This window comes from Cucumis melo, chromosome 10, assembly GCF_025177605.1.
Source record: "Cucumis melo cultivar AY chromosome 10, USDA_Cmelo_AY_1.0, whole genome shotgun sequence".
Lineage (NCBI taxonomy): Eukaryota > Viridiplantae > Streptophyta > Magnoliopsida > Cucurbitales > Cucurbitaceae > Cucumis > Cucumis melo.
Genome location: NC_066866.1, coordinates 138,240 through 163,105, shown reverse-complemented (window position 1 = coordinate 163,105; position 24,866 = coordinate 138,240). Strand labels below are relative to the sequence as shown.

Below are 24,866 nucleotides of genomic sequence, written 5' to 3'. Positions count from 1 at the left end.
AAGCCAATCGAAACCGAGGAAAGCACCATCTGGAACCAAAGCATAGAGTAGACACCACATTTAGGCTTAATAGTTAACGAACCGAGTAAATAGAAACAAAGATCTTGGATTGCTTTGGTTATAATATACCAACAATTCAATCCCACAAAACGATCAAATAATGTCATGGTCTAGAGGACAGGTATAGTTCCTTCATTATTACTCAAGATCACAAATTAAAACTATGGATATCATATTCCACTGGAATAATTCCAGGAAAGATGAAGTTCAGAAGTAGTTACTTCTGTAGAAGTTTTTGAGAAAATTGGACATGCCTTGATCCTTGGCGCCAAAATCTTGCACAAGTCCTTCGCGACCAACCACATACTGACCAATGATGTGATGCCGTTGCTTCGCATGCTCAGTAATGTTACCAAGCTCTTCCATTCCCTTGAAAAGAAGCATATCAATCACCTGTAAAAGAAAAAGAGTTGGAAACTAACAAAAATAATCTTAACGTTCGCAGTCCGACACCAATACAGTGAGAAGAGCAGCATCTTAGGAAATTAAAATAATCAAGCAAAAATAACGGCCTACCACAAGCTACCATCCACTCATTTTTTTGGAAGAGAAACAATTTTATTAAAAAAGGAAAATTTGGAGAAAACGCTGAACACCAATAGGTGAATTACAAATATAGCCTCCACCTGGAGATTAAGTAAGAAGAACTAAAAAGAAGTTATCAAATTCCTCATGTCTGGGTCACACAGTATCCCACACGTAACCCACCTTGACCATCCTAACACAATACCATAAAAAGTTCGGATAGGGAGCACCCCAAAGAAACGATGATAGAATTTGAACCAAAACAAACAAGCCAAGAAAGCGAAACGACAAGACAAATGACGAACAAGAATGCTCTACAGGCGCGAAAGTAAGGAATGAAAGTAAGAAAGCCGCAGGGTTTTGGCTCTCCCTACTGCATATGGCAAGAGCATGATTTATTCCATCTTGAAGATATGGAGGCGAATAAAATCCTGTCACTATCAAGGTCTCACCTCTGCTGGAAGGAAGAATAGACAGTGGCATGACAGAAGTCTCAAGATTCAGATTAGAGAAAGGTTGGGTGTTAAGATGCAACTTTTGACCCCGAACAGAAGGAAGATCATTCTTACATATTCTATTGGGTGAGGTAAAAGAGGGATGGAAAATGTTTCTCAATATGTTGAAGAGCTTCAAATCAAAGCATGATTACATAAAGTGGTATTCAGAACAGAGCAAGGTGAAAATGTGTCTTTCTGAAGATGCAAACAGACCACAAGAAGAGAAGATGGATAAGCACAAGGTCAAGCCGAAAAAGGAATCCTCTGTTTTGGACTCAAAAAACAGAGCACTCATCATCGGTGGATTATCAAGAAACAAAGGCTTCAAATCAAAGCATGATTACATAAAGTGGTATACAGAACAGAGCAAGCTGAAAACGTGTCTTTCTGAAGATGCAAACAGACCACAAGAAGAGAAGATCAATAAGCACAAGGTCAAGCCGAAAAAGGAATCCTCTGTTTTAGACTCGAAAAAACAGAGCACTCAGTATCAGTGGATTATCAAGCATCCAAAGGTCGTCAGAACAGAATTAGGAGTATAGTCAATGATCTCAAGAGAAGAGAATTGAGTAGGTCGGTGGGTTGGTGGTCAGCAATGGGTAAAATAAACTGAAATAGAATTAGGATTAGGTAAAGCGGCCAGAGGGCATGAAGGATCAGGTAACGAAGGGTTTAGTGTTTTGGTATTTTTGGGTAGGGATTGCGCAGAGACTAGTGGGGCTACACCACTTGGAATTGGTGATTTCCGAGTTGGATTCCAGTAGTTGTTGAACACTAGGCAATGTGGGTGCAGCAAGCTTGTTCGGGAATGTGGAGGCTGTGGAAACGAGATGCTATTTTCCACGAAAGTAGGACATGGGCCAAGGACACCTTTTTGCATGAATTTTGATGTGCTTGTTGGCATCATCTTTGATGGATCAACAGATTCCGGCAGAGGTAGTTTTCATAATTAAAAAGGAGGTCGATATGTACTTTGATCGGTGATATGGAGAAGAAGGAATATCGATTACAGCTGGAATAAAACCTTTATTATTATTTCTGTCGACCTTTGTTGAAAGCTTCAAAGAGATCTGGTCGTTTCAATGTCTTTTTGGAAATTTCAAGGAACCCACCACAAGATTCTCCAATGAACTAGCGTGTCATTATCCCATCGATCAAGTGGGAGGTTCCTAATTTTGATCCAACCTCCATAGCTAAGGACAACCTGATCTTTCGTTGCATTTTCAGCACTCTAAGGGGAGAATTTTACCAAATATCTTCCTACCTTGTACCAAGCCTTTACTGTACTAAGGGTTTTGGCTTGATCAATATCCTCACAGATAGGCAACCCTGTCAGTGTTGAAAGGATTGATGATACAGGCACTACTCATGAATGTTGAAAGCTCTTATAATGTTGTACCAATCGTCGTCGAAGCAGTATGGAGCAGCAATGTATGGAGGAATGTGGATATGCATGGGCTGATTTGTTGATGGATATGGGAGATGGAGCCTTTGGTGTGGTTGATAAATACGCTAGTTCTGTAGAGGGTGAAAAGATATGGGAATTTTCCTTCTTAAGAGCAGCAACGTATGAAGTACGTGGATGGCTTTTTGTCTTGGGGATTCTCTTTCCTCTCGTTCTGGACCTGGCTTTCAAGAAGTGAAGACAAAAGAGAAATATATGCTTTCCAACCTCTTCTATCTTCAGCCAAAATAACGATTCAACACTCTGGGTTTCTTTCTAACTGAAGACCTCGAAAAAGAGAACTTCTCTAGGAGAAAAATAGAACTTTTTGTAAAATTGCAGTAGCAAAAGAAGTAAATAAATGAGTTCTAAGCCTAGGTTCTTTCAAACTTGTTCTTCCACGCCTATCTTCAATAAAATCCTTTGAAATAAATTCTCCAAAAAGTCAGCAATTGATGGGTTGTCCGAAGAATCATACCATCAAATTCACCATAGCACTGAAAGAACTAATAACCAACTCCCATAATTAGAAGGACGAGGCCAAGAAAAAAGAAACATATAGAATAGATTTTCCACCAATCCTCTAAATCCCTAGGGCACCAAAATCCTCTAAAACTCTTTTCTTTGTTTTATATTTCTATAAAGCTTCGTTTCAAATGAACGGAAAGTAAGCTTCGAAATTCCTCATGTCTCTAATCGACACAGAGGGAAATTTCCTCAACCCATTAAGGAAAAACGAACATCATATAGAATTAAGAAGCAAATAGAGTAAATTGAAGGAACGGGAAGACCTTAGGGTCAGTGACGTGAGAATTCTTGCGGATCTCAGAGGCGATGGTAGAACGGAGTTGAGAAACAGTAGTGACATCATCCAAGTTGTAAATGTCCATGATTGCTGGCAATGATCTACATGCTGATCTGAAGAAATCGAAGACCCGATTCCGGGCTTCTTCAAGACTCGCGGAGTTCGGCGGAACCTTCAAACCTCGAACTGTGAACGCCATTTTTCCGAGTTTTTCTTCGCTCTGCCTTCGCCAACTCCGCTCGGCTATCGCTGCGCTGCCTCTCACAATCTTCAGATCCCTACTTTCCTTCTCCCAGTTCTATTTCTCCACCATCCTTAGATATCTCCACCAAACAGACACAAAGTAAATTAAAATTTTCTTTAAAAAAATACTCTATTCATTAATACGGTTATCAATTTTGTGATCTTTATTTCTTTTAACAATTTCTCTTTTTCGATCAGCTTATCCGTACTTCTACTAATTTATTTGATTCAAATATCAAAATTTAATATAAGTTATATAGATACTTTTTTTTGTTGTTAGAATTACTTCTGTATTGCTTTTAATTTTTCAATTCTTACCTTACACCAATTTTTCTCCACAACTAAAATTTTAAGTTTAAATATAAAAAGGTTTAATGCTTTATTTCTCATTTATTATAATTCATATACCGTAATTGGAGAAAAAGATGAAAAACAAAGAGCTAAGATAATAGTTAAAATGTACTTTGAAACAATTTCCATCCAAAACTAATTATTTTAGACTCATTTTGGAATTTTTTTGCACATTTTTTAAACATCTAAAACTCAATTGACATTTTAATTTATCAGTTTTCTTTTACAAAAAAATTAATTAATTTATAAAGTAGCTAAATTATGAATCATTTGAAAATTCAAGGGTATTTGATTTTATTATAATTTAGATTTTTTTTTCAACAAGGTACTTATTGATTTTATTATAATTAAAATTTTTTTTCCACAAAGTAGTTATTGATCTTATTCATCTATTCACGATGAAATTATTTATTTATAATTATTTTATTTAAGAGTATTTTTGAATCATTTGAAAATTCAACGGGTCATTTTAAACAAAACTTTAACAATTTACATATACAACTGTTATCAAGAATATTATTTTTTGAACATTAATTTACATATACAACAATTATCAAGAATATTACTTTTTGTCCATTTTAAATGTTTAAAGGTATTTTTGGAATTATTGAAAGTATTAGGATACCTTTGTTAATGTATAGTTCAAGAGCATTATTATAATTTAACCAATAAAAAACCAAACTCAACCTAACTCACTTAAAGATATAATATTTGTTAGCAATCAAGATACGTAGTTCAATTCACTCATCTAATAGGATAAAAAAAACTACAAAATCAAAATTAATATCACACCTATACTACTGGCTCAAACTTTTTAAAGTGTAGGTAGAAGTAATCTCTAAACAGTTTTCAAAATATTAGTTTCTCAAATAAGTTCATGAAACATACTAAAAACTACACATACACAAGTTTAAATTTTGAAACGAAAAGAAAAGAAGAAAAAATGTCATTGGCCATTACTCTTCATACAAATCAACCACGTTTCTACCATTAAAAAAAAAATCCCAAAAAGAAACCTTCTCTGTGAAATTGAGCGTGTTATTTTCGTTAGTGATAGAACATCATATTATATGTATGTTTCTTCCCCTTAAATTCTTCTGACCAATGCAATAACAAGAATGGAAGGGTCAAGTCATGCAATGATGAAGTTCAAATGGTAGAGCATTAACATGTTAAAGCAGACAGTTTTATGGTCCATTCTATAGTAAATTGGAAATAAATAGAGGCCACGAGCATGCCTATTCGCCAAATGTGTATTTGAGAATCACGAGAATATAGGAGCTCCCAACCTCACCAGAATGGGGCCTAGATGTCTCGAACCTGACAAATGAGAATCATGTCTGCCAAGCTTGCTTAACTACTGTGCCAAGAAAGAAGTATTAAACGGATTCCAGGACCTATTTTTCTGATAGTGAATGCCGAACAATTAGAGAAATGTGTTTAGGGCAACCCCTACATTTACATTTCACCACATTCAGCGATAACACAAGCCAGTTTCGGTCGGTTATTAGGGCCAGTAGCTACATTTTCAATTTTCCTGACAACCAAAAGGCCATCACCCAGCACCCTCTGCAAGAATATCACAAAATGACGATTAAGCTACATTTCATCTCCAAAGCCCCCCCTCCCCCCCAAATTAAAATGTTGAAGGACATGAAGCATACCCCAAAGACCACATGCTTGTTATCAAGCCAATCACATTTGGCACAAGTAATGAAGAACTGCAGCAAAAGGTAATTGGCGTAAGAGAAAAATACATAATGTAAGAGCAAAATACGTTATCATTTCGTCCCAATGATGCAAAGTTTAACAAAGGTAATCCATCCTAACAAATCATGCAGACCACCCTTCATACTACACTTCTTTTCCTTCGAATGAAAACAAGCATTTTATTGAACGAGCGAAACGAGTCTAATGATCAGAATACAAGCTAGAAAACATAACACAAAGACTAAACAAAATATGGAACTCCACGAACATAGCAAAACTAGATTAACAATTAACTGATAGAAGAAGAAAAAATAAATGCTTTCCAATTTAAACAGATGTCTTTTTTTTGAAAAGGAAACCACCTCTTTATTAATATATTAATAATGATATAGAAGCTCCTAGTACAAGAGAATTATACAATGAGCATGTAAACCAGGTATCAGGAAGTACATCTGGACATCTCAACTAGATGTATAGTGTCACGGGCATACTTGTCCAAGGCGTCGTTTGCCTATGGCCATATGCCCGAATACCCCTAAATCGCTTTATCTTTATGTCTTGTAAGTAGTTTAGTCTATTGCTTTCATTTTCGTGTCGCCGAGCTAGAGTGCGAAATTTTGGCATTTTCATATGCAAGTCTGCCAAGGCCAAAAATGCTAAAATGTACTATAGAGGAGACATAGTAGTTGTGAATCCTCGACCAAGCGTCGTCACACTTTTTGCAAACTTAGTTTTTCTTTGTAATTGACAGTCTTCAATCCTTTTATTTATGATGTTTTCAATGATTTCCATTTCTCTCTCACGTTTTATAAAACAATTATCTCAAAAACGTTAAGGGAGGGTAATCATATCACGAGTTTGTTCGCGACTTTTGAATTTTATACGGCTGACTTGTTGATGGAGAAGAACAAGTGCCGCACAATCATGGTTGAAAGGCTATGATTATGACAAGTGGTATCAGAGTCAAATGGGCTAATCGACAGTTAAGAACGAAACATGTTGACGACGAACCAATCGGGCAAAGCCCAGAAAGACCGACTAGTACAACTAGAAGAGAAGATGCTCTACCTAGTCGAAGTTCCCGACTCCATCCGTTTCTTGGAGTCTCATCTCAAAGAAATTTTCGAGAGAGCTGATACAATCGATGCGGTGGCTGGCCATGTCGAAGTATTACCGATACAAGAGTTGTTGGCAAGAGTCGACACTCTAAAAGTGAATGTACGAAGAACAAGTAACTACGAGCGTGGGGACAGTTCACTGGGCTTTGTTGCCCACAGAGAGGAACGTGTCAATGAGCTAGATAGCTCTTAGAAAACACTCTTAGAGATGATAAACGGCATGTCAGAGGATTTTCGATCTACCCTCGATGTCGTTAGGAACGAAATAGTAGATGTGAACACGAATTGAATCTCACAATGCGAGCAATGGAAAACCAAAGCTCCGGTCGGAGGGGCAATTCTTGTTAGTAAGGTGAAGATTCCAGAACCCAAGCCCTTCTGTGGGACAAAGGATGCAAAGGCCGTAGAGAACTTCATATTTGACCTACATAGACATACAGGAATGATGATGCATCTGTTTGATGATGCCAAATTGTGGTGGAGGTCCCGATACATAGACATACAGGAATGACGATGCACGATAGATACTTGAGACGCTCTGAAAAAAGAACTCTGCTCGCAGTTCTTCCCCGAGAATGTGGAAATCCTGGATCGGCGAAAACTGCGTGAGTTGAAACACACTGGTAACATTCAAGAGTACGTAAAACAGTTCGTGGGGCTGATGTTAAACATACGCGATATGTCAGAGAAAGACAAAGTCTTCTGTTTTGTCAAAGGGCTGAAACCGTGGGCAAAGACCAAATTATATGAACAAAGGGTCCAAGACCTCACGTCAGCGTATGCAGCAACCGAATAGTTGTTTGATCTGATCAACGACTCTCGAGATGTGAGACGTCACTAGAGTTCCTCACCTGGAGGAACAGGAATAGTTGTCCGAGTTCTCCCAAAAATGTCAGGGGAGACAAACGTCCTGGTGGAGACCATCGGCCTTACCAATCAAATACAGAGAACACATGGCGAAGGCCCAATAATCAGGACTCACCCAAGCGTCCCCTCAATTGTTTCATATGTAAAGGGCCACATTTGGCAAGAGAATGCCTGAATAAAACCGCCTTCTATGCTTTTTAGGCCTTATTAACCTCGGATTCAAATGATAAATCGGGTTAAGTCGAAGGTGAAGCTGACCAACTAGAAGAAAATGAGAACCCTAGAATAAGGGTCTTAAAATACCTATCGTCTCTCCAGAAAAAGACAGGGGAGACAAGTGTGCCAGCGGAAAGGGACTTATTGTATGTTGACACTTGGATCGACCAGAAATCGACTAAGAGCACTATGGTTGATTTTGGTGCAACTGACAACTTCATAACAGAGGCAGAAGCTAGACGTCTAAGACTCCGTTGGAAGAAGGATTTAGAGAGAATGAAGGCCGTGAATTCCGTTGCTCTAACTATCGTCGGACTAGTGAAACAGACGATGACGAAGTTGGGAGGATGGAAAGGCTATGTAGACTTTGTGGTTGTAAAGATGGACGACTTTGATGTGGTATCGAGAATGGAATTCCTACTTGAACATCAGGTCATACCAATGTCCTCAGCCAAATATCTAGTGATTACTGGATCTTTCCCCACCGTCGTGCGAGCAAACATTCGTTAGCCTAACGGGTTTAAAACGATATCGTCCATGCAACTAGATAAGAACCCCGCCCGAGAGGAGCCAACATCTGTGGCCATCCTGCTTGAGGCATGGGAAAAACCGGGGGAGACAATCCCTAAAGACACTCTGTGTTTTCCAGAGTACCATGGTATGATGCCAAATACTTGGCCTAAATCCTTGCCGCCACGAAGGATGATTGACCACAAGATAGAATTGCTACCAGAGGCACAAGCGTATGCGAAGAATGCTTATCGTAGGATGCCACCAGAGTTAGCCGAACTTAGGAAACAATTGAAGGAATTATTGAATACAGGATTTAGTAGATCTGTACAAGCTCCGCATGGAGCCTCCGTCTTTTCTCTGAAGAAGGACAAAAGCTTAGGGCAGTATATTGACCGTCGTGCCCTAAACAAGCTCACAGTTTGTTGCAACCAAAGTCCAACCAACATCCTTTGAGCTCTAGATGCTTTTTATGAATTCTTTATCGAATCTGTCTCTTCTAGGTTCTTGAATCAGTACAATGTCTGGATTAATTTCTTTAGAGAACTTTTAGGAATCAATCCACCTTGATTTTCGTCCAAATCCTCATGTGATTCTAGCTAATCTTCAGTTTTCAGCCTTGAAGGAATCCACTGAATGACCTGTTTTCCTTTGGATTAGACTAAGGAGATTTCACATGCAGCCAATATAGAATGCAATTTGTGAGGTATGTCTTTCATTTGCATTGGAGTAAAAGGGAAGCTTTCCTTAATGGAATGTACTTGAAGAAACAAGTCTCATTCATTAATTATAAGTGAGACAAAAACTCATGCAATTAGAATTAGTTTTAGTCGTTTATTAGGATTAGGATTAGTTTCTTTGAATAATTAGGATTAGGATTAGTTTCTTTGAGTAATTAGGATTAGTTTGCTTTCCAATTCTCTATAAATAGAAAGATTGCCTTCTTGTATGGGGAGCTTTTCATTCTTTTTATTTTTGAGGAGGAAACAAGTCTCAATATTATTAATGTTTTAAAATAAAGAGACAAAAGCTCATAGTACAAGAGGGTTATACAATGAGCAAAAAAAGAGAGTCAAATCAGCAAGTGCGCCTAGGCATCTCAACTAGGTTGACATCCCATTAACGCCCTCATCGTATCCATAACATAGAAAAACAAAAAAAGTTATCCTTTCTCTAGGCTGATATAGTAGCCAATACAAAGCCTCGATAAAGTAGTGGGCCCATACAAAACATAAAACAAAACAAAATTAGAGATACAATAAAAAAGCACTCCTCATTTATGCTAAGATCCAATGGAAGCCGAAGGCTATTAAAAAAATCATGCTGTCCGAGACTTCAAAATGGAGGGGCTATGAAAGCAATTTTTCGTTCATAATAAAGACTTTGATTTTATTCTTCGAGATCTCTCTCATTTTATCATTTAGGTTACATGAAGGAGGAAGAAGAATCAAATCGAATACATCTGCAATGCGCCACCGAAGCACTGGCTTAGACAAGAAAGTCTTTGGTTGCAGCTTGAAATCCTCCAAAGTAAAACCATATTGATATTGCCAAATACAATAAAAGTTGTTAATACATATTAACCCTCTTATCTGCATGGCCAGAAAGCATATGCACGGTTATCTGGTACTGATATAAAAAGGGAAATTAGAAAGATTAGGAACTATGTGGGAGCTGACGTTTGATTCATATCTCATCTAAATAACTCTGAACAGCACACGGAGGAACAGAATCATGAAAACATATAGTGATAAAAAGTTTCAAATTTTTTCGAAAATAAACATTATTCCGAAGGAATATAACAGAGGGATCCAGATTTTCATGCCAACACAGTATACTAGGGGTTTCTCAGAACACCATCCAATTAATATTAATAAAGAATAGTGGAATAGTTATGCATAAAGTCCTATGGAGAGTACCTGACATCCATTTGTTCCAGGCCCACTATTTGCCTGAAGAAGAAGTAGACAATCATCAATAACACATGGCAAGTGATTCATACAAGTAAAAGTTGAGTGTTCACTACACTACATAAAAAGTGAATGGTTACACTCCCAAGACGGTAGTTTACGATTCTTAAGTCACTGACTGATCCTAAAGCTTGAGCTCTTGGATGAGGTAAATTTAATGTTTGTTTAGTTTCCTTTACCCCTCCCCTTAGGCTGTTCTTTTGGTTCTCTTGATGAATATGTACCTTTGTTTCTCAGGAAAAAAAGAAAAAAGAAAAAAGAACAAAAAAAGCACCACTTGCAGATCAATTATTGTGGCAAGTGAACACGGCGGTTGATTAATCTAATAACATCAAACTTTTCCAACTAGTACAGAATAATTTTCCACCAAAAATTATTGAATTTTAGCCTAAGTAGTGCTTGTTTTCTAATGATTTTCTTTGTAATTGTTTTATGATCTAAACGGTCAGTATGGTCTGTATTGGCTTATATTAGCCTAGAGGAAGGACAATCTTTAGTTCTTTATTTGTTTCTACGGACATGATAAGGGCGCCAAGGGAGTGTCAACCTAGTTGAGATGCTCGGGTGCACCTGTTGTCTCTTCTTGTTTATTGTATAATCCTCTTGTACTATGAGCTTTGATCCCTCTTTTTAAATTATTAAATAATAAAGACTTGTTCCACTTCAAAAAAAAAAAAAAATCCACCAAAAAACTGTATTAAATCAATATACGAAAACATATCGAGTACAAAAACAGAGGAAGAGTACACCTTCCATCTAGAAAAAAAAAATTTCCATCCAGAGACTTAATGTTATTATGATGGCAGAAGGTCTACGTTAGTTAAAGAAGTTATTATCTGTTCATGCATTTAAGAAATAGAACAAATATTACTCAGGATAAGTTAAACATATGCAAAATCACATTAACATATTTTTTACAGAAACAGCTGCTTTAATTGAAAAAAAAATGAAAGCATAGGACATTCAAAAAAAGAGCACACAAAAGTCTCACTAAATTACATTGACATAAATGAAGCACTAAATCTCATTTCAACAGAAACGCATACCATTGACAATAAACCAGGTCCAGTGTGTTTAGCAACAAAATTTTCATCCTCAAACTTATGTCCATAAATAGAAACACATCCACTTCCATCGCCCTGCAAAACAAAGAGACCATAAAATGCTCATAGATGTGATATGGGGAAAGGAAGTATGAGACGCAACAAAGCAATGCAAAAGGTCGTGGTAATTTTCTTAAAATAAAAGATGACGACTAAGTTTTTGAAAAAGGAAACAAGTCTCTTCATTATTTTTTGAAAGGGAAACAAGTCTCTTTTATTAAAAATAAATAAGACAAAAGCTCATAGTACAAGAGGATTATACAATAAGCAAAAGAAAGATTGAAACGAGCCTCTTCATTTGCTAAATGAAGAGACAATACATAAGATAATACAATGAAGAGACAAGGTCAAAGCCCCAAGAATCAACAAGTGCACCTAGACATCTCAACTAGGTTGACACCTCATAGCAATCTCTTCATATACGGACTTAGACCAAAAGGCATGACCAACTGACAAAAATGAAAATAGAACTAACCATACAACAATCCAAAAACTACAAAGCAAAAATTTAAAACCACCGACAAGAACTCCAAAAAGAGAATAACATTAGGGTACAATAGTAGACTAAGATTTTTTTTTTTGAAAAGGAGACAAACTTCTTTATTAATGATAAAATCTCAAAGTACAGGAATTATATACATTGAGAATAATAAAGAAGCATAAGGAAAAAAACCTAGGGGATTAGAAGGTGTACCCGGACATCTCAACTAGGTTGACACCCCCATAGCACCAAAACATCATATCCCAATTAAAGCTAGAAATAAAATTTAAGCCAAAATACAATGAAGACATAGTTCAGCCTAAAACGCTGAGACAGAGAAATAAAGGAAGAAAAATGAAGCAAAATGGTACAAAGACTGAGCCTAAAACAAAAGCACCTACGGCCTAAACAAAATCAAAATGAAAATGTAAGCTATGCTCCAAAGAAGGCAGGCCAAACAAAGAGGAGAAAACAAAGCTGTAAAAATGCAGACAAAATCACCAAAAACAAAACTGGGCCTAGGGGGCTGGTTGAGAGAGAAAGACTGCCCAGTTGAGACAAAGATCTTGAGTGGAGTAATTCACAAACTCCTTATTTAGAGAGAACCATGCTGCTGCATTGCGTTCTGCGAAGTGAAAAATTTCTGATCTTTAGTTTACTTGAATACATGTCCTTGGCACTTGATCAAATAGAAAACAATATGGATTTACCGCGACCACGAATTGGAAAAAATCAACCAAGAATCGCAAATTACCCCAAACAAAGACAGAATTTGAACGTGCAACAAATTCCTCAAAAATACGGCCAATATTTGCCACGGAGGTTGGTTGACGATGGTAACCAGAGTTGGTTGTCGAAAGTTCATCAGTGGAGTCACCAAAGGTGTTGGTTGGAGATAGGCCGGCACAACTATCAGAGATTGGCCTAAATCCTAAAAATGCTTTTATTAAAAAATTTTAAGGTTGATCAGTGGCGACGGTTGCTGAAGTTGGTTGTCGGAAGTTTGTTGGTGGAGTCACCACAAGTGGTGGTTGGAGATTGGTTGACGACGATCGCTAGAGGTGATGTTAGAAAGTTGGTTGACAAACTTCCCAACCCTTGAAACAAATACCCTTAGGGTTGAAGAATAGTAAGGGCATGTGGCTTATTAAAAATCTTAATCCCGAACTAAAATTGAACATTGCCCCAAACAAGGAGTGGACTATTATAGCCCACTCCACTCAACTCTACTCCTAGCCCCATACATGCCCTATGTGTTTACCACCAGAATTTGAAATGGAACTTGGAAATAACAAAGTTTGCATATTACAGAAATCATTATATGGTCTTGAACAGTCTCCAAAGCATGGTTTGAACGCTTTGGAAAGGCAATCACTAGTTACAGGTAACAAAGTCAAGCAGATCATACAATCTTCTATAAACACTTTGAGGATAATAAAAATGCTATTTTAATTGTCTATGTTGATGACATTATTCTTACGGAAATGATGAAGATGGTTTGGTTGATCTTAAGAACAAGCTTGCAAGTGAGTTTCAAATCAAAGACGGCCTTAAAATGTTTTTCAGGAATGGAGTTTGCAAGATCTAAAAAATGGATTTTTGTTAATTGGAGAAAATATTTAAATAGGTTTACTTGGCTGTAGGATGACAGAAACTCCAATTGTACCGAATCTGAAATTACAAGATGCAAATCATTAGAAAGTCAAGGACAAAGGTAGATACCAAGGGCTGGTAGATAGATTCATCTATTTATCCCACACACGTCCAGATATAGCTTTTGTTGTAGGCATGGTGAATCAATTTATGCACTCACCTAGACCTACTCACTTCAAAGAAGTGTATAAAATCTTGAGATAGTTGAAAGGAACTTCAGGTAAAGGTATATTGTTTTAGAAATATGATCACTTCCAAGTTGAAGTGTACATTGATGCTAATTGGGCTGGAAATACTAGTGATAGAATATCTACTTTTGGCTATTGTTCATTTGTTTGGAGGAGATTGAGTTACATTGCATAGTAAAAAACAAAATGTAGTGGCCAGAAGTAGTGTTGAAGTAGAATTTAGAGTCTTAGCCCATGGAATTTTTTAAGGCATATGGATTAACAAGATCCTTGAAGAACTAAAAGTGTCTACAAAGACACCCATACGAGTTTATTGTGATAACAAGGCTGCTATTGCTATAACTCATAATCCAGTTCTACATGATAGAATGAAGCACATTGAAGTTGACAAGCATTTCATAACGAAGAAGGTTGATGCAAGTGTAATATGCATATCTTATCTTCCTAGGACACAACAAACAGCGAATATGCTAACTAAAGGTCTTTCGAAAAGACAATTTGATAAATGTCTTAGCAAACTGGGTATGAATGATATCTACAAATCAGCTTGAGGGAGAGTGTTGAATTTCCTTTTCTCTTGTAATATTATTTTTTATTTATGTCAGTATTTTTCCTTGTATATTTTTTCCTTATTTGTTGCTGGTCTTTCTCTATATAAGAAGACCTCGTATTTGGTTCAATAAATAGAGGAATAATATTGAACTTTTTTATTTCCCATTTTAAGTCTAAATATAAGGATATTGATGCTGCTAAGAATTCTCATCAGCAAATAATGATCAGTGCCTAATGCAAGCATTTAAACACCTAGAGTGCCAGAAAAAAGGCCAATGGCCTGGATTATTACCTTGACAAAGTCACCAGCTTGAATCATGAAATCCTTGATTACTCTATGGAATTGGCACCCCTTATAACCAACCGGCAATCCAGCTTTCCTGTCAGTGACCAAAAGTTCCAATAAGTTTACCAAACAAGAAACGAACTTCGATTGCAGAAAGCCTTGAAGCTATAGGCAACCTTTCACATTTTCAATTGTAAATTAATATATCATAAGAGACATTAGCCTCATAAAAGTTGGTGAAACAAAAAAAAAAGGTGTAAGTTTAATAGTTCTAGAGGGTAGACAAAGGGGTTCAAAGCTAACCCCAAAGCCCCTTTTGGCTCTTGACTCTATACCTTTTGTTTTTGTTTTTTCTGAAAAGGAGATAGCCTCTTGAAAAAACTAAAATTACAAGAGATATGTACTATGAGTACAGATAAAGAGACCTAAGGATCAGGAGAGACTCTATACCCTTTCGTAAGTTGGGGTTTCTCGATTATTTTAACTTTGAAGTTTAACCAGTTGAAAACAAACGTCCTTTGAGGAAAGAAAAAACCATAGCGCTTTTTGTATGTTGACAATATTTACATGTCACCAGCTTGATTGCTTTTTAATAGAAAAAAGAAGATCATACATTCTCTGAATTTAAGAAAGAAACTAGAATTTCGAAGTCATAAAATTCTTCAGAAATCTGCGGTTGAGAGTTGACACTATTTTACTAAACCATTTTAAAATTTAGGCTAACAATGAGAAAATATAGATGGTTTTAAAACAGTTACAACCAGTTACAAGCATTAGAAGATAAGTATAGAAGATCAATAGAAGTTCTATCACATCACTAGCATGGTTATTTTTTATAAGAATCACATCACTACAATGATTCTTCGTATCAAGATTATAATAAAAAACCTAGCTTGCTTCTTTTTTTAAAATAATAAATAAAAATAATAACTTTCATTGAGAAAGAAAAAGGAAAGAAAAAGCCTAGCTTTTTATTTGATGACTTCCTCGCACTTAAGCTACATAGAAAATCTACCGTAGGTCAAATAAGAGAAATACTTGTTATTTATTTATTTGAATCGGAAAAAAGTTTCTTTCATTGATATAATGAAGTGAGACTAATGCTCCAATTGCAAGAGAAACTTGTTAAATTGAGGTTACAGTTTTACTTGCCTGTATTCTCCGGTGCAAAATTGCCTGTCAGAGACAAAGTAAAGATTAGGGGATGGGAAAGTAATGCCAAAAAATTTATTCTTTAAAGGAAGTAGGCGAAATCAGAACTCAGATTCTTAGACTACCGAAACCCATATTATTAATAAACGAAATAAGTATGTACAAGCGAAAGCAATAGCTCAGAAAAATTCACCAGAAGAGACATGATAGTTACATCTACATATAGCAACATGACTCCATGCAATAATATATATAGGGCCTCCATGCCGCAATCTACATATATATATATATATATATATTGAAAAAGAAAGGAAACAATAGTTTTCCAAAGAGATTACAAAAGACTTCTCCTATAGAATAAGAGAGAAATTTATGTCTTGGCTCTTAAAAGAATCCAAAATTCTTACACCAATAGAGTGCATTAGAGAGGAAAACTTCAAATACTTTGATTTCAAATCTTTGTTCGTTTTTTTTAAGAGGGTTATACAAGAGCTAATAAGAAATAGGGATTGGTAGTTGCACCCGAAAATATCAACTAAGCTGACACCCTCTTACAACCTCAAGAACAAGAGCAAAAAGGAAAGGATAAACTCAATACTAAGCCATGATAATGAATCTTTACTAGATCATGACTAGTAAGGAGTTCAGTACAAAGAGAAGACAAGGTACCAACAGAATAAAATAAAAGCAGGAAAAATGGACTTGAAATAACATTTTAACGCTTTCACTTGTAGGACCTGAAATTTTGTAGAAAGCACCTAACAGGTAGAAACCAATATTAATTGGGAAGGAAATCAACTTATAAATCAGCTGATGGGTTCAGGACTTTTGACAAGAACTCCAACTTCCTAGAGACCCCCCACCACACACACACAAAATGACCTTATTGACTAGTAAACGATTAATAGCAATCGTTCAAAAAAAAAAAAAAAAAAAAAAAGAACAAGAAAAGCAGTGAGAATACCGAAAATTCTCGGCGGTTTTTGGAGCAATATCGGCGAATAGCTCCATCTTGATACGCCCGGCAGGGATAGTGCCAATGGTTACGTCGAAGAAAACAATAGGGTTCTTAGGGTTAGGAGGCCTGACATGCCACTCGACACCTCCACTGGCGGTTCCTCCTACCGACGCCATGGTTGTCACTTCCCAGAGCTCTGCGTAGTTCAAGTACTCTCAGTTTTGGTTTTGTTGTAGAAGTGAAACCGGGAATTTGCATGGATGACCCCCCTTTTGGGCCGCAAATGAAATTTAACCAAAAATTTAAAACCAATGAATTACCACTCTAGTCCTTGCATAATTTTGTTATCTCTTCTCTCTCTCTCTTTTTTTTTTCCTTCTAACCTATCTTTCTTATTCCGTTTTTTTTCTTCGTACTGTTTATGTGTTTCTTTCCTCATTCTACAAACTTTTACATTCGGTCTCGTTTGATATAATCTTTTTCCCCTTTCTTCCTTCTTTTCAACATTTTTTTATTCTTCATTCTACAATTTTTTCCTAAGAGCCGAGAGTGTGGAGCTGGGGAGGTGGAGTGTAAAGTAGGGAGAACTCGAGGTAGAACTTGGAGCATGGAGTGGGAAGTTAGAGTCAGAGTGTGAATTTAAACATACATTTTCACAAGTTTTGAGATCAAAATTGAAGCGAGAAGTGGGAGCATAAATTTGGGAGTTAGAGCATGGAGCATGATTGAAAAGCAAAAGTTAGAAAATGCACTTTTCACATGTTTTGAATATAAATAGATACTTTCACAAGTTGATGACATTAGCAAAATGCCACTTTTTCATTTAATTTAAAAAAGAAAAACTCATTTTTCATTAAAACTCCTAAAAAATGGTAATTTCTTCCGGTCCTAGTGAAACCATGACCACGAGAAATTATCAGACGTAGTCACTCTAAGGTTTCTAACATACAAACTAGTACAAATTGTTCAACTTTGATAAGAGATCAATACCAAGGTTCAAATTTTTATTTTTTAGTACATCTGGCCATATTCCTCCATGTTTGGGTAAAAAAATTCAAATGTTACGTAATCTTCCTAAATTTTTTAAAATATAAAAATCACGGACCAAATATCAAAATTTACTCTTAAATTATTTAAATAACAGTACACCAATTTAGAAATTTGTGTAATTATAATTTGTAAACAAGATTCACAATATTTATATAAGATATGAGGAATATTGGAAGAGGAAATTCGAGGAGAGGTAAGAGTTGGTATAGCATTTGAAGAGATTGCATATAAATTGAAAAAGTTAGGTGAATTTTATTGTTCATTTCAAACAAAATAACCCTAGGATTCATTTCGGTTTTTAATAATTGGATACTATTTTCACATAGAATTTAATAGATTTTACTAGTTTCATTTATGTATTCATGCAATTTATGTAAATTATCAATGTTCAATTAGCATGAAAAAAAATAGAGAATGTAGAAAGGGTAATTATTTGAAATAGCAGCTAGAAATATTTACTAGCAATATTTGCAAATATAGCATCATTTTTAAATTAATGAAACCATATTCATTTAGTTGCAACTATTCAGTTTTAATTGTAATATGAAATAAATATTCAGTTTTAAATAGCAAAAAATTGTGATTTTTATTTTACTTTTGAACCGATGTCTGTCACAAACAATTCCAACGTGAATATTCTTTCTGTTAATTGTTATATAAATAAACCTATTGTCAATATCAAATAATTCCTGGAACAAAATAGATAAAATAAATATAAGCAAGAATATCAACTATTACGACACGGAGAAAAAGAATCAAAAAGCGAGAGGATTCCTTCCCAAGGCCAAAAGGAAAAACACAATATTCGTACAAAACTAAGTGAATGAGCATATTCTAAACATCATTTAAAACAGTGGCAGGTAATAATAATTTACACAGAGGAGGATGGTATCTTGTACTGTTTCTTGAGAAATTGGGAGGCTTCAGAATCACTCCTGTGACACAGTATTCTCAACAAAGTTTTTGAATCTGCTCCTGCTTTGTATCTCCCACTCTGGATGTTTCCTCCACTAACACTTCTCAAATCCTCAATTAATTCTCTGGTCTGCAAAATAAGGGTTCATTGGGCCTATGCACTTTGAAAACATTGCAAAACAATTGCTGTTGAATTGTGAAAGAAGTAGCTAAACAGAGCGCTACTTTTCTTTCATTTAATTTACTGAGATTTAAAGAATTGAGAAATAAAAAAACCTAAACAAAGAAAAAATACGTACGAGTAGGATATAGATAGCGCAAATATAGATATTGTGTAAATATAGAAATTGTGAGCTTAAGGGTTGTATCATGTTACAGCTTTGGTAGCTTGGTAGAAATTGAAATCTTTGTGAAAGGTGAAAAATATTACAACTTCTAAAATTATAGGTACATTTATTAAACAAAAGGTAGAGTTTTGAGGATACTTTTGTAAGTCCATGGTGTGTGGGTTTATTAACTAAGGTGATTTATAGATCATTTTTTCCGTCATCAATCCAGTTAATCCATGAATCAACATGTCAATAAAAGAGGAAATTATCATAAGTGAGGGTCACACATGAAGAATCGAAAAAAAATATGAAGCCTTTTCAGCTTTTTACGGCAGCAGTGTATTTTGGAACAAGTGTTTTTAAAAGCTTTGAGGCACATCATTAAGGGGTTGTATAATTTCACCAGCCAGCCTTCTGTGCTCCTTTAGGCATTAGACGCCCAATGGAAAAATGTAAATAAAATTTAATGTTCACTCAATATAGTCTTTGAAACACTTCTAAAGTCTTTTTTTTTTGAAACGGAAATGGAAAATGTTTGACGAGTCTTTGGATTAGCATCTGCAGATCATAGTTGAAAGTAGATGCATCAACAACGTTTAAATTGGGAAATGGAAGAAGGATAGCCTCTTGGCTAGACTCATGGGTGAGTGAAACACCTTTCAATTCTGTCTTCCCAAGACTGTTCCCCAATGGCTCGGTTGCCAATCATTGGGACTTTTCATTGGGCTCATGGTCAATCATTTTACACCGTTGCTAAAGGATGAGGAAATTTTAGAATTCCAATCACTTCTCGGTAGAATTGCAGATAAAAGTCTTTTCTAGGATCATGACAGCTGGCTATGGTCTTTAAATGGCAGAGGGAAGTTTACAGTAAAGTCCCTTAATCATCACTTATCCCCTTCCTCCCCTTTGGACAAAGCACTCTATAAAGCCGTTTGAAAGTCTAGCAGCCTGAGAAGGGTGAATATCCTTATTTGGATCCTGATGGTGGGAAATTTGAATGTGTCCTCAGTTATGCAACATAAACTACCTAATAGCTGTCTCTCTTCATCCATTTGTCCGCTATGTTGACAGAATAAAGAAGACTCCCAACATTTATTCTCTTCTAAGTATTCGGCCAAGTGTTGGGAAGTACAGTTTAAAGAGTTTATGTCTTGGGTCTTTGGAGCAAATTTTAGAGAAAATGTGAGGACTTTGTTAAAAGGTTTCAGCTTGAATAAACAAGCTAAACTACTTTGGGAAAATAAGGTGAAAGCTACCTTGGGAGAAATTTGGTTTGAAAGGAACCAAAGAGTCTTTTATGATAAATCAATGGGTTGCTTTGATCGTTTTGAAATAGCACACAGAAATGCCTCCAGGTGCACCCTCTCATATCTGTTTGGAAGCTCCAGCATTCAAGACATCAAATAAATTGGAGAGCTTTTATCTTCTTTCTATCCTGATTCTGTTGCTACTTTGTTTTTTTAACTCTTTTTTCCTTCTCTTGGTTACTTTTCATTGCTAAACTCCTTACTGGTCATGACCTAGTAAAGATTCATTATCATGGCTTAGTATTGAGTTTTGTTTTTCCCTGTTTACTTTTGTTCATCTAGAAATGTGAGATCACTAAGGGGTGTCAACCTAGTTGAGATGTTCAAGTGTGATTGTTGATTCCTAGTATTTTTGACAGCTCTTGTATAACCCTCTTGTACCTTGTGCTCATTTCTCATTTTAACTTTTAAAGTATCTTTTAAACAATTTTATAGAGTTTAAATAATGAGCTTTTTGAAAAATATTTTTCTCTCTAGTCAATCCAAACAAGCCCTTAATATTATATCTAACACTTAATGCAAAATTGAGAAGAAAATTAACCTCATAACCATGCAACTTTATTACATCCCGTACATGTGCTACGAGATTTTCAACCACCCCTCGTGGAAGACCATCGCCTCCAGAAATGAAAAACTCCTAGGAATCAATAAGAGATCAGTCTTCTAAAATGAAAACTATTACGTACAAGCAAACAAAGGCAATTCAACATCTTCACAAGGATTCTTGACCTTAAGAATTTCAAACATTTCAAAATTCCAACATCCCCAAAATGAACATTTATCGAGTCCAGAAAAGAATAGGAATTGTAAGTACCTTTAGGACCTCTAAATCTTCTTCTAATAGCTTTGAATCACTGGTACTAAAAACTCGTGATGGGCCCCCATCTAGTATCACTCGGAGAAGGCCATCCTGAAAATTTAAACCCACAGAATTAAGAACAAGAAAATAAATGGTAATCCAAATAAAATAGTGGCGAAGACTCAAAGGTGAGAGTCAGGAAAATTGCAAAACCTGGACTCTTTAATTTATCCTTCAGGAAAACGAAATCAAAATAAATGTTTCTATAGAACAGGGGAGAAGAGATTGACCAGTGATGCTTGAAGGAGGCTCGTTACAATGCGATCTCTAAGTGGCTCAACAATAATATCACAGAGTTTACTTAGTTCCTGCACATCGTACCACAAATGTGAGAGCTAAGAATCTGGAGTACCAACCACACCTCCATTATCTAAATATCAGGAGGACATCCAAATAGGTGAAAACTCAGAAACTACAAACTTTTTCAGAGTTCAAGGTAAGGTATATATTAGTGTCAGTTCAAGAATTTGAAGATTGTCCGAACAAATATTTCACCTTAAGTTGACAAAACATCTTTGTAAAAAAGGTGCTTTCTCTTATTTCTCATAGAAAGAAAAGGATTTTCTTTAATAGAAGAGATACCCAATACAAAGTAGGAAAATACAAATAAGGAAAAATAAATACACAAATATAGATACAATGAAAATATAAACAAAAAAAGGAAATAATCAACACTATCATTATACATGAAGATAGTAAGGAGACTCCTACCGTGTCAAGGGGTTCAATTAGGGCTTCCAATCTAGAATGAAAAACACTGGGTTTATAAAGACCATCAATGAATGGCTCCCTCAAATCCCAGAAAACAATTTTTGTTCCTGAAAATAATAGACTGAGTTTTACGAAAACTTGTTCCTGCAAACTGACAAAGATGAAATCCTTTAACACTTACCAGTAAACTCACAAATGCGGTCAGTAGCAATATTTATATCCTTTCGGCTTCCATCAAAGGATTCCTTTTTCTTGGTGCCACTTTTCGACTCTTCTTCCATGGATTTTTCTGTCAGAAAAATTGACACTCATGAATTGTTATGGTATGATAAACCAGGTTTATTATTGTACAGTGTGGTTCTGTAAAAGATAAATTCGAAAGTTGAGACATCATAAAATTCGTAAGACTTTGATATTGATGAAATACAGAACAAAGCTAGAATGCATATATACTGTCCCGAATTCAAACTGTATAGTTCAATTTTCAGAAGTAAATAAGGTACCAAACATGTGAATCCTGAAGTGAGACATCACGAGGGTTGGTTTTTAATTTTTAATTTTTAAACGGAAACTAGCCTTTTCATTGAAATAATAAAATGATACTTTCACTGGTGCCTGGAGAACTCTCTTTGGCAAAGGGTAATCAGTAGCATCCACAGACAAGATCAATTTAATTGGCATATGGTTGGCAAGAACAATTGTAGCTTGAGAAGCCCTTGGATTAGCATTTCAAGAGCATGGAGGAAAGTGGAAGTGCTGGCCACTTTTAATATTGGAAATGGAAGAAGAATAGGGTTTTGGGGAGACCCTTGGTTTGAAAAGGTTGCATTAAAACTGCAATTTCTGAAACTTTTTAGAATTGCTTTATCGCCGAAAGGCTCGATAGAAGATCATTGGGATTCCATCACACAATCTTGGGCTTTACTGTTCAGGAGAATGGGGAAAGTGGAAGTGCTGGCTGAAAGACTAAAATGGTAATGCCTAGCATCATTGCTCCTTCGCGAAGTTCATTTATAGAAGGTAGGAAAATTTTAGATCCCATTCTTGTTGATAATGAAGCTGTTGAGGATTATCGGGTCAATAAGAAAAAAGGTTGGATCCTTAAGCTCGATATGGAAAAAGACTTATCTTGAAAAGCAAAAAGTTTGGTCACAGTTGGAATGAATGGATGATAAACAGCAACAAAGAACTAATCCCACCGGCTCGTTTAGAAATTTTCAACAAGGAAGCTCATCCACACCTTCAAGGCCCATCAAGAAGGATGACATTCCACCTGAAAATCCAGCCACAAAACCAGGTGAAATCTCTAGTAAAAAGAAAGTTGACAACATCTATAACCGTCCTACTTTGAGTAAATGTTTTAGGTGTGGTCAACAAGGATATCTCTCTAATGAGTGCCCTCAAAGAAGAACTTTGACAATCGAAGAAGGGTAAGAAGATGATGATTCCGAATGACAGTATCTATGAAGTTTCAACCTCGGATGAGGAAGATCAATTATCTTGTGTAGTTCAAAGAATCCTTCTCACTCCAACAGCTGATTGCATACCTCAAAGAAACTATCTTTTTAGAACAAGATGCACCATTAACGGTAAAGTGTGTCAAGTTATTATTGATAGTGATAGCAGCAAAAATTTAGTATCTAAAAAGTTTGTTACGGCCCTAAATTTGAAAATTGAACCCCACCCAAATCCCTATAAGGTTAGTTGGATAAAAAAGGGGGAGAAGCTACTTTTAGTAAAGTTTGCATTGTTTCTTTATCAATAGGACAACACTATAAAGACCAAATCATATGCGATATTCTAGAAATGGATGCTTGCCATATCCTTTTAGGACGTCCTTGGCAGCATGACACAGATTATGTTCATAGAGGTAGAGCTAACACCATTGAGCTTGATTGGATGAGTAGAGGAGTAGTTCTTTTACCTATATGCAGCTCTCTAGAAACAAAACTTTTCACGGTTCTCAAAGGTAAAGATTTCTTGCCATCAAATACCACACCTCTTTTAGCCTTTGTCATTAAAGGAACCAACATTACATCCATAGAAACTCACCTACCTATTGAGATTACTCACCTCCTAGCTGAATTCCCAAAAATCACAAAATCAACCACTTCTTTGCCACCCCTCATAAATATACAACACACAATACACTTGATGCCCGATAGCACCTTAACTAATCTGCCACACTAGAGAATGAACCCTAGGGAGTACCAAATTCTGCATGAACAAATAGAAGAACTCTTTAGCAAAGATCATATCCAACCAAGCTTAAGTCCTTGTGCTGTTCCAGCTTTACTTGCACTGAAAAATGATGGCAGTTGGAGACTTTGTGTTGATAGTAGAGCCATAAACAAAATCACCGTCAAATATAGGTTCCTCATTCCTCATCTATTTGACCTCATTGACAATTAGGTAGTACCTCTATTTTTTCTAAAGTAGACCTTAAGAGTGACTACCATAGAATTAAACCAGGGGATCGGTGGAAAACAACTTTTAAAACCTATCAAGGGTTGTTTGAATGGTTAGTTATGCTTTTTGGTCTCTCAAATGCCCCTAGCACCTTTATGTGTCTAATGAACCAAATCCTCCAATCTTTTTCGAACCAATTCATTGTGGTATACTTTGATGACATACTCACCTATAGTTCCACTAAAGAAAACCATCTCAAACACCTCCATTTACTTTTTATTGCCTTACAAGAAAATGAGCTGTAAATTAACCTTAAAAAGTGAGATGTTTTGTGTTATAGCATTCATTTTCTTGGCTTTATTATAAGTTCTAATGGTGTTGCTGTTGATCCTAAAAATATTGATTCTATTAGTTCTTAGCCTCAACCAAAAACTCCAAAAAATATTCAATGCTTTTTAGGCTTAGCTTCCTTTTATAGAAGGCTTATAAGAAATTTCAGCACTATTATAGCCCCCTTGACAAATTATTTAAAGAAAGGTAGTTTCCAATGGGGACAAATTGAAGAAGACAGCTTCTTGCAATTGAAAAAAGCAT

At 35.9% G+C, this 24,866-nt stretch overlaps 3 protein-coding genes across 14 annotated transcripts in view; all 3 read right to left on the bottom strand.

Annotated features, from left to right (window-relative positions):
- Nucleotides 1-86: 86 nt before the first annotated feature.
- Nucleotides 87-3,700, bottom strand: LOC103489526 (NADH dehydrogenase [ubiquinone] 1 alpha subcomplex subunit 6). Its single transcript, XM_008448757.3, has 2 exons — nt 3,318-3,700; nt 87-453 (listed from the first exon to the last, which is right to left on the bottom strand). Exons 1-2 carry the CDS (start codon nt 3,528-3,530, stop codon nt 268-270), a joined length of 399 nt encoding a protein of 132 aa, XP_008446979.1. The 5' UTR covers nt 3,531-3,700; the 3' UTR covers nt 87-267.
- Nucleotides 3,701-4,929: 1,229 nt separating this feature from the next.
- LOC103489527 (peptidyl-prolyl cis-trans isomerase CYP22) lies at nt 4,930-17,096 on the bottom strand. 3 transcript variants are annotated; one of them, XM_008448758.3, is made up of 7 exons: nt 16,696-17,053; nt 15,732-15,755; nt 14,586-14,673; nt 11,363-11,455; nt 10,266-10,298; nt 5,590-5,646; nt 4,930-5,494 (listed from the first exon to the last, which is right to left on the bottom strand). In XM_008448758.3, exons 1-7 carry the CDS (start codon nt 16,863-16,865, stop codon nt 5,384-5,386), a joined length of 576 nt encoding a protein of 191 aa, XP_008446980.1. In that variant the 5' UTR covers nt 16,866-17,053; the 3' UTR covers nt 4,930-5,383. The 3 variants fall into 3 exon arrangements, with proteins under 3 accessions (XP_008446980.1, XP_050946914.1, XP_016900295.1); XM_051090957.1 differs by lacking the exons at nt 4,930-5,494; nt 5,590-5,646 and adding an exon at nt 9,414-9,938 and having other exon boundaries at nt 16,696-17,096; XM_017044806.2 differs by lacking the exons at nt 4,930-5,494; nt 5,590-5,646 and adding an exon at nt 9,414-9,975 and having other exon boundaries at nt 16,696-17,076.
- Nucleotides 17,097-18,425: 1,329 nt separating this feature from the next.
- LOC103489571 (protein unc-13 homolog) overlaps nt 18,426-24,866 on the bottom strand; it is a 68,189-nt gene continuing 61,748 nt past the window's right edge. For all 10 annotated transcript variants that reach the window (XM_051090949.1, XM_051090955.1, XM_051090951.1 and 7 more), the window contains 6 exons: nt 22,045-22,152; nt 21,864-21,970; nt 21,383-21,460; nt 21,108-21,203; nt 20,835-20,930; nt 18,426-18,784 (listed from right to left, as the gene is read on the bottom strand). In XM_051090949.1, the coding sequence (XP_050946906.1) occupies nt 18,611-18,784; nt 20,835-20,930; nt 21,108-21,203; nt 21,383-21,460; nt 21,864-21,970; nt 22,045-22,152 (659 nt within the window). In that variant the 3' untranslated portion in view covers nt 18,426-18,610. The remainder of the gene's footprint in view (nt 18,785-20,834; nt 20,931-21,107; nt 21,204-21,382; nt 21,461-21,863; nt 21,971-22,044; nt 22,153-24,866) is intronic.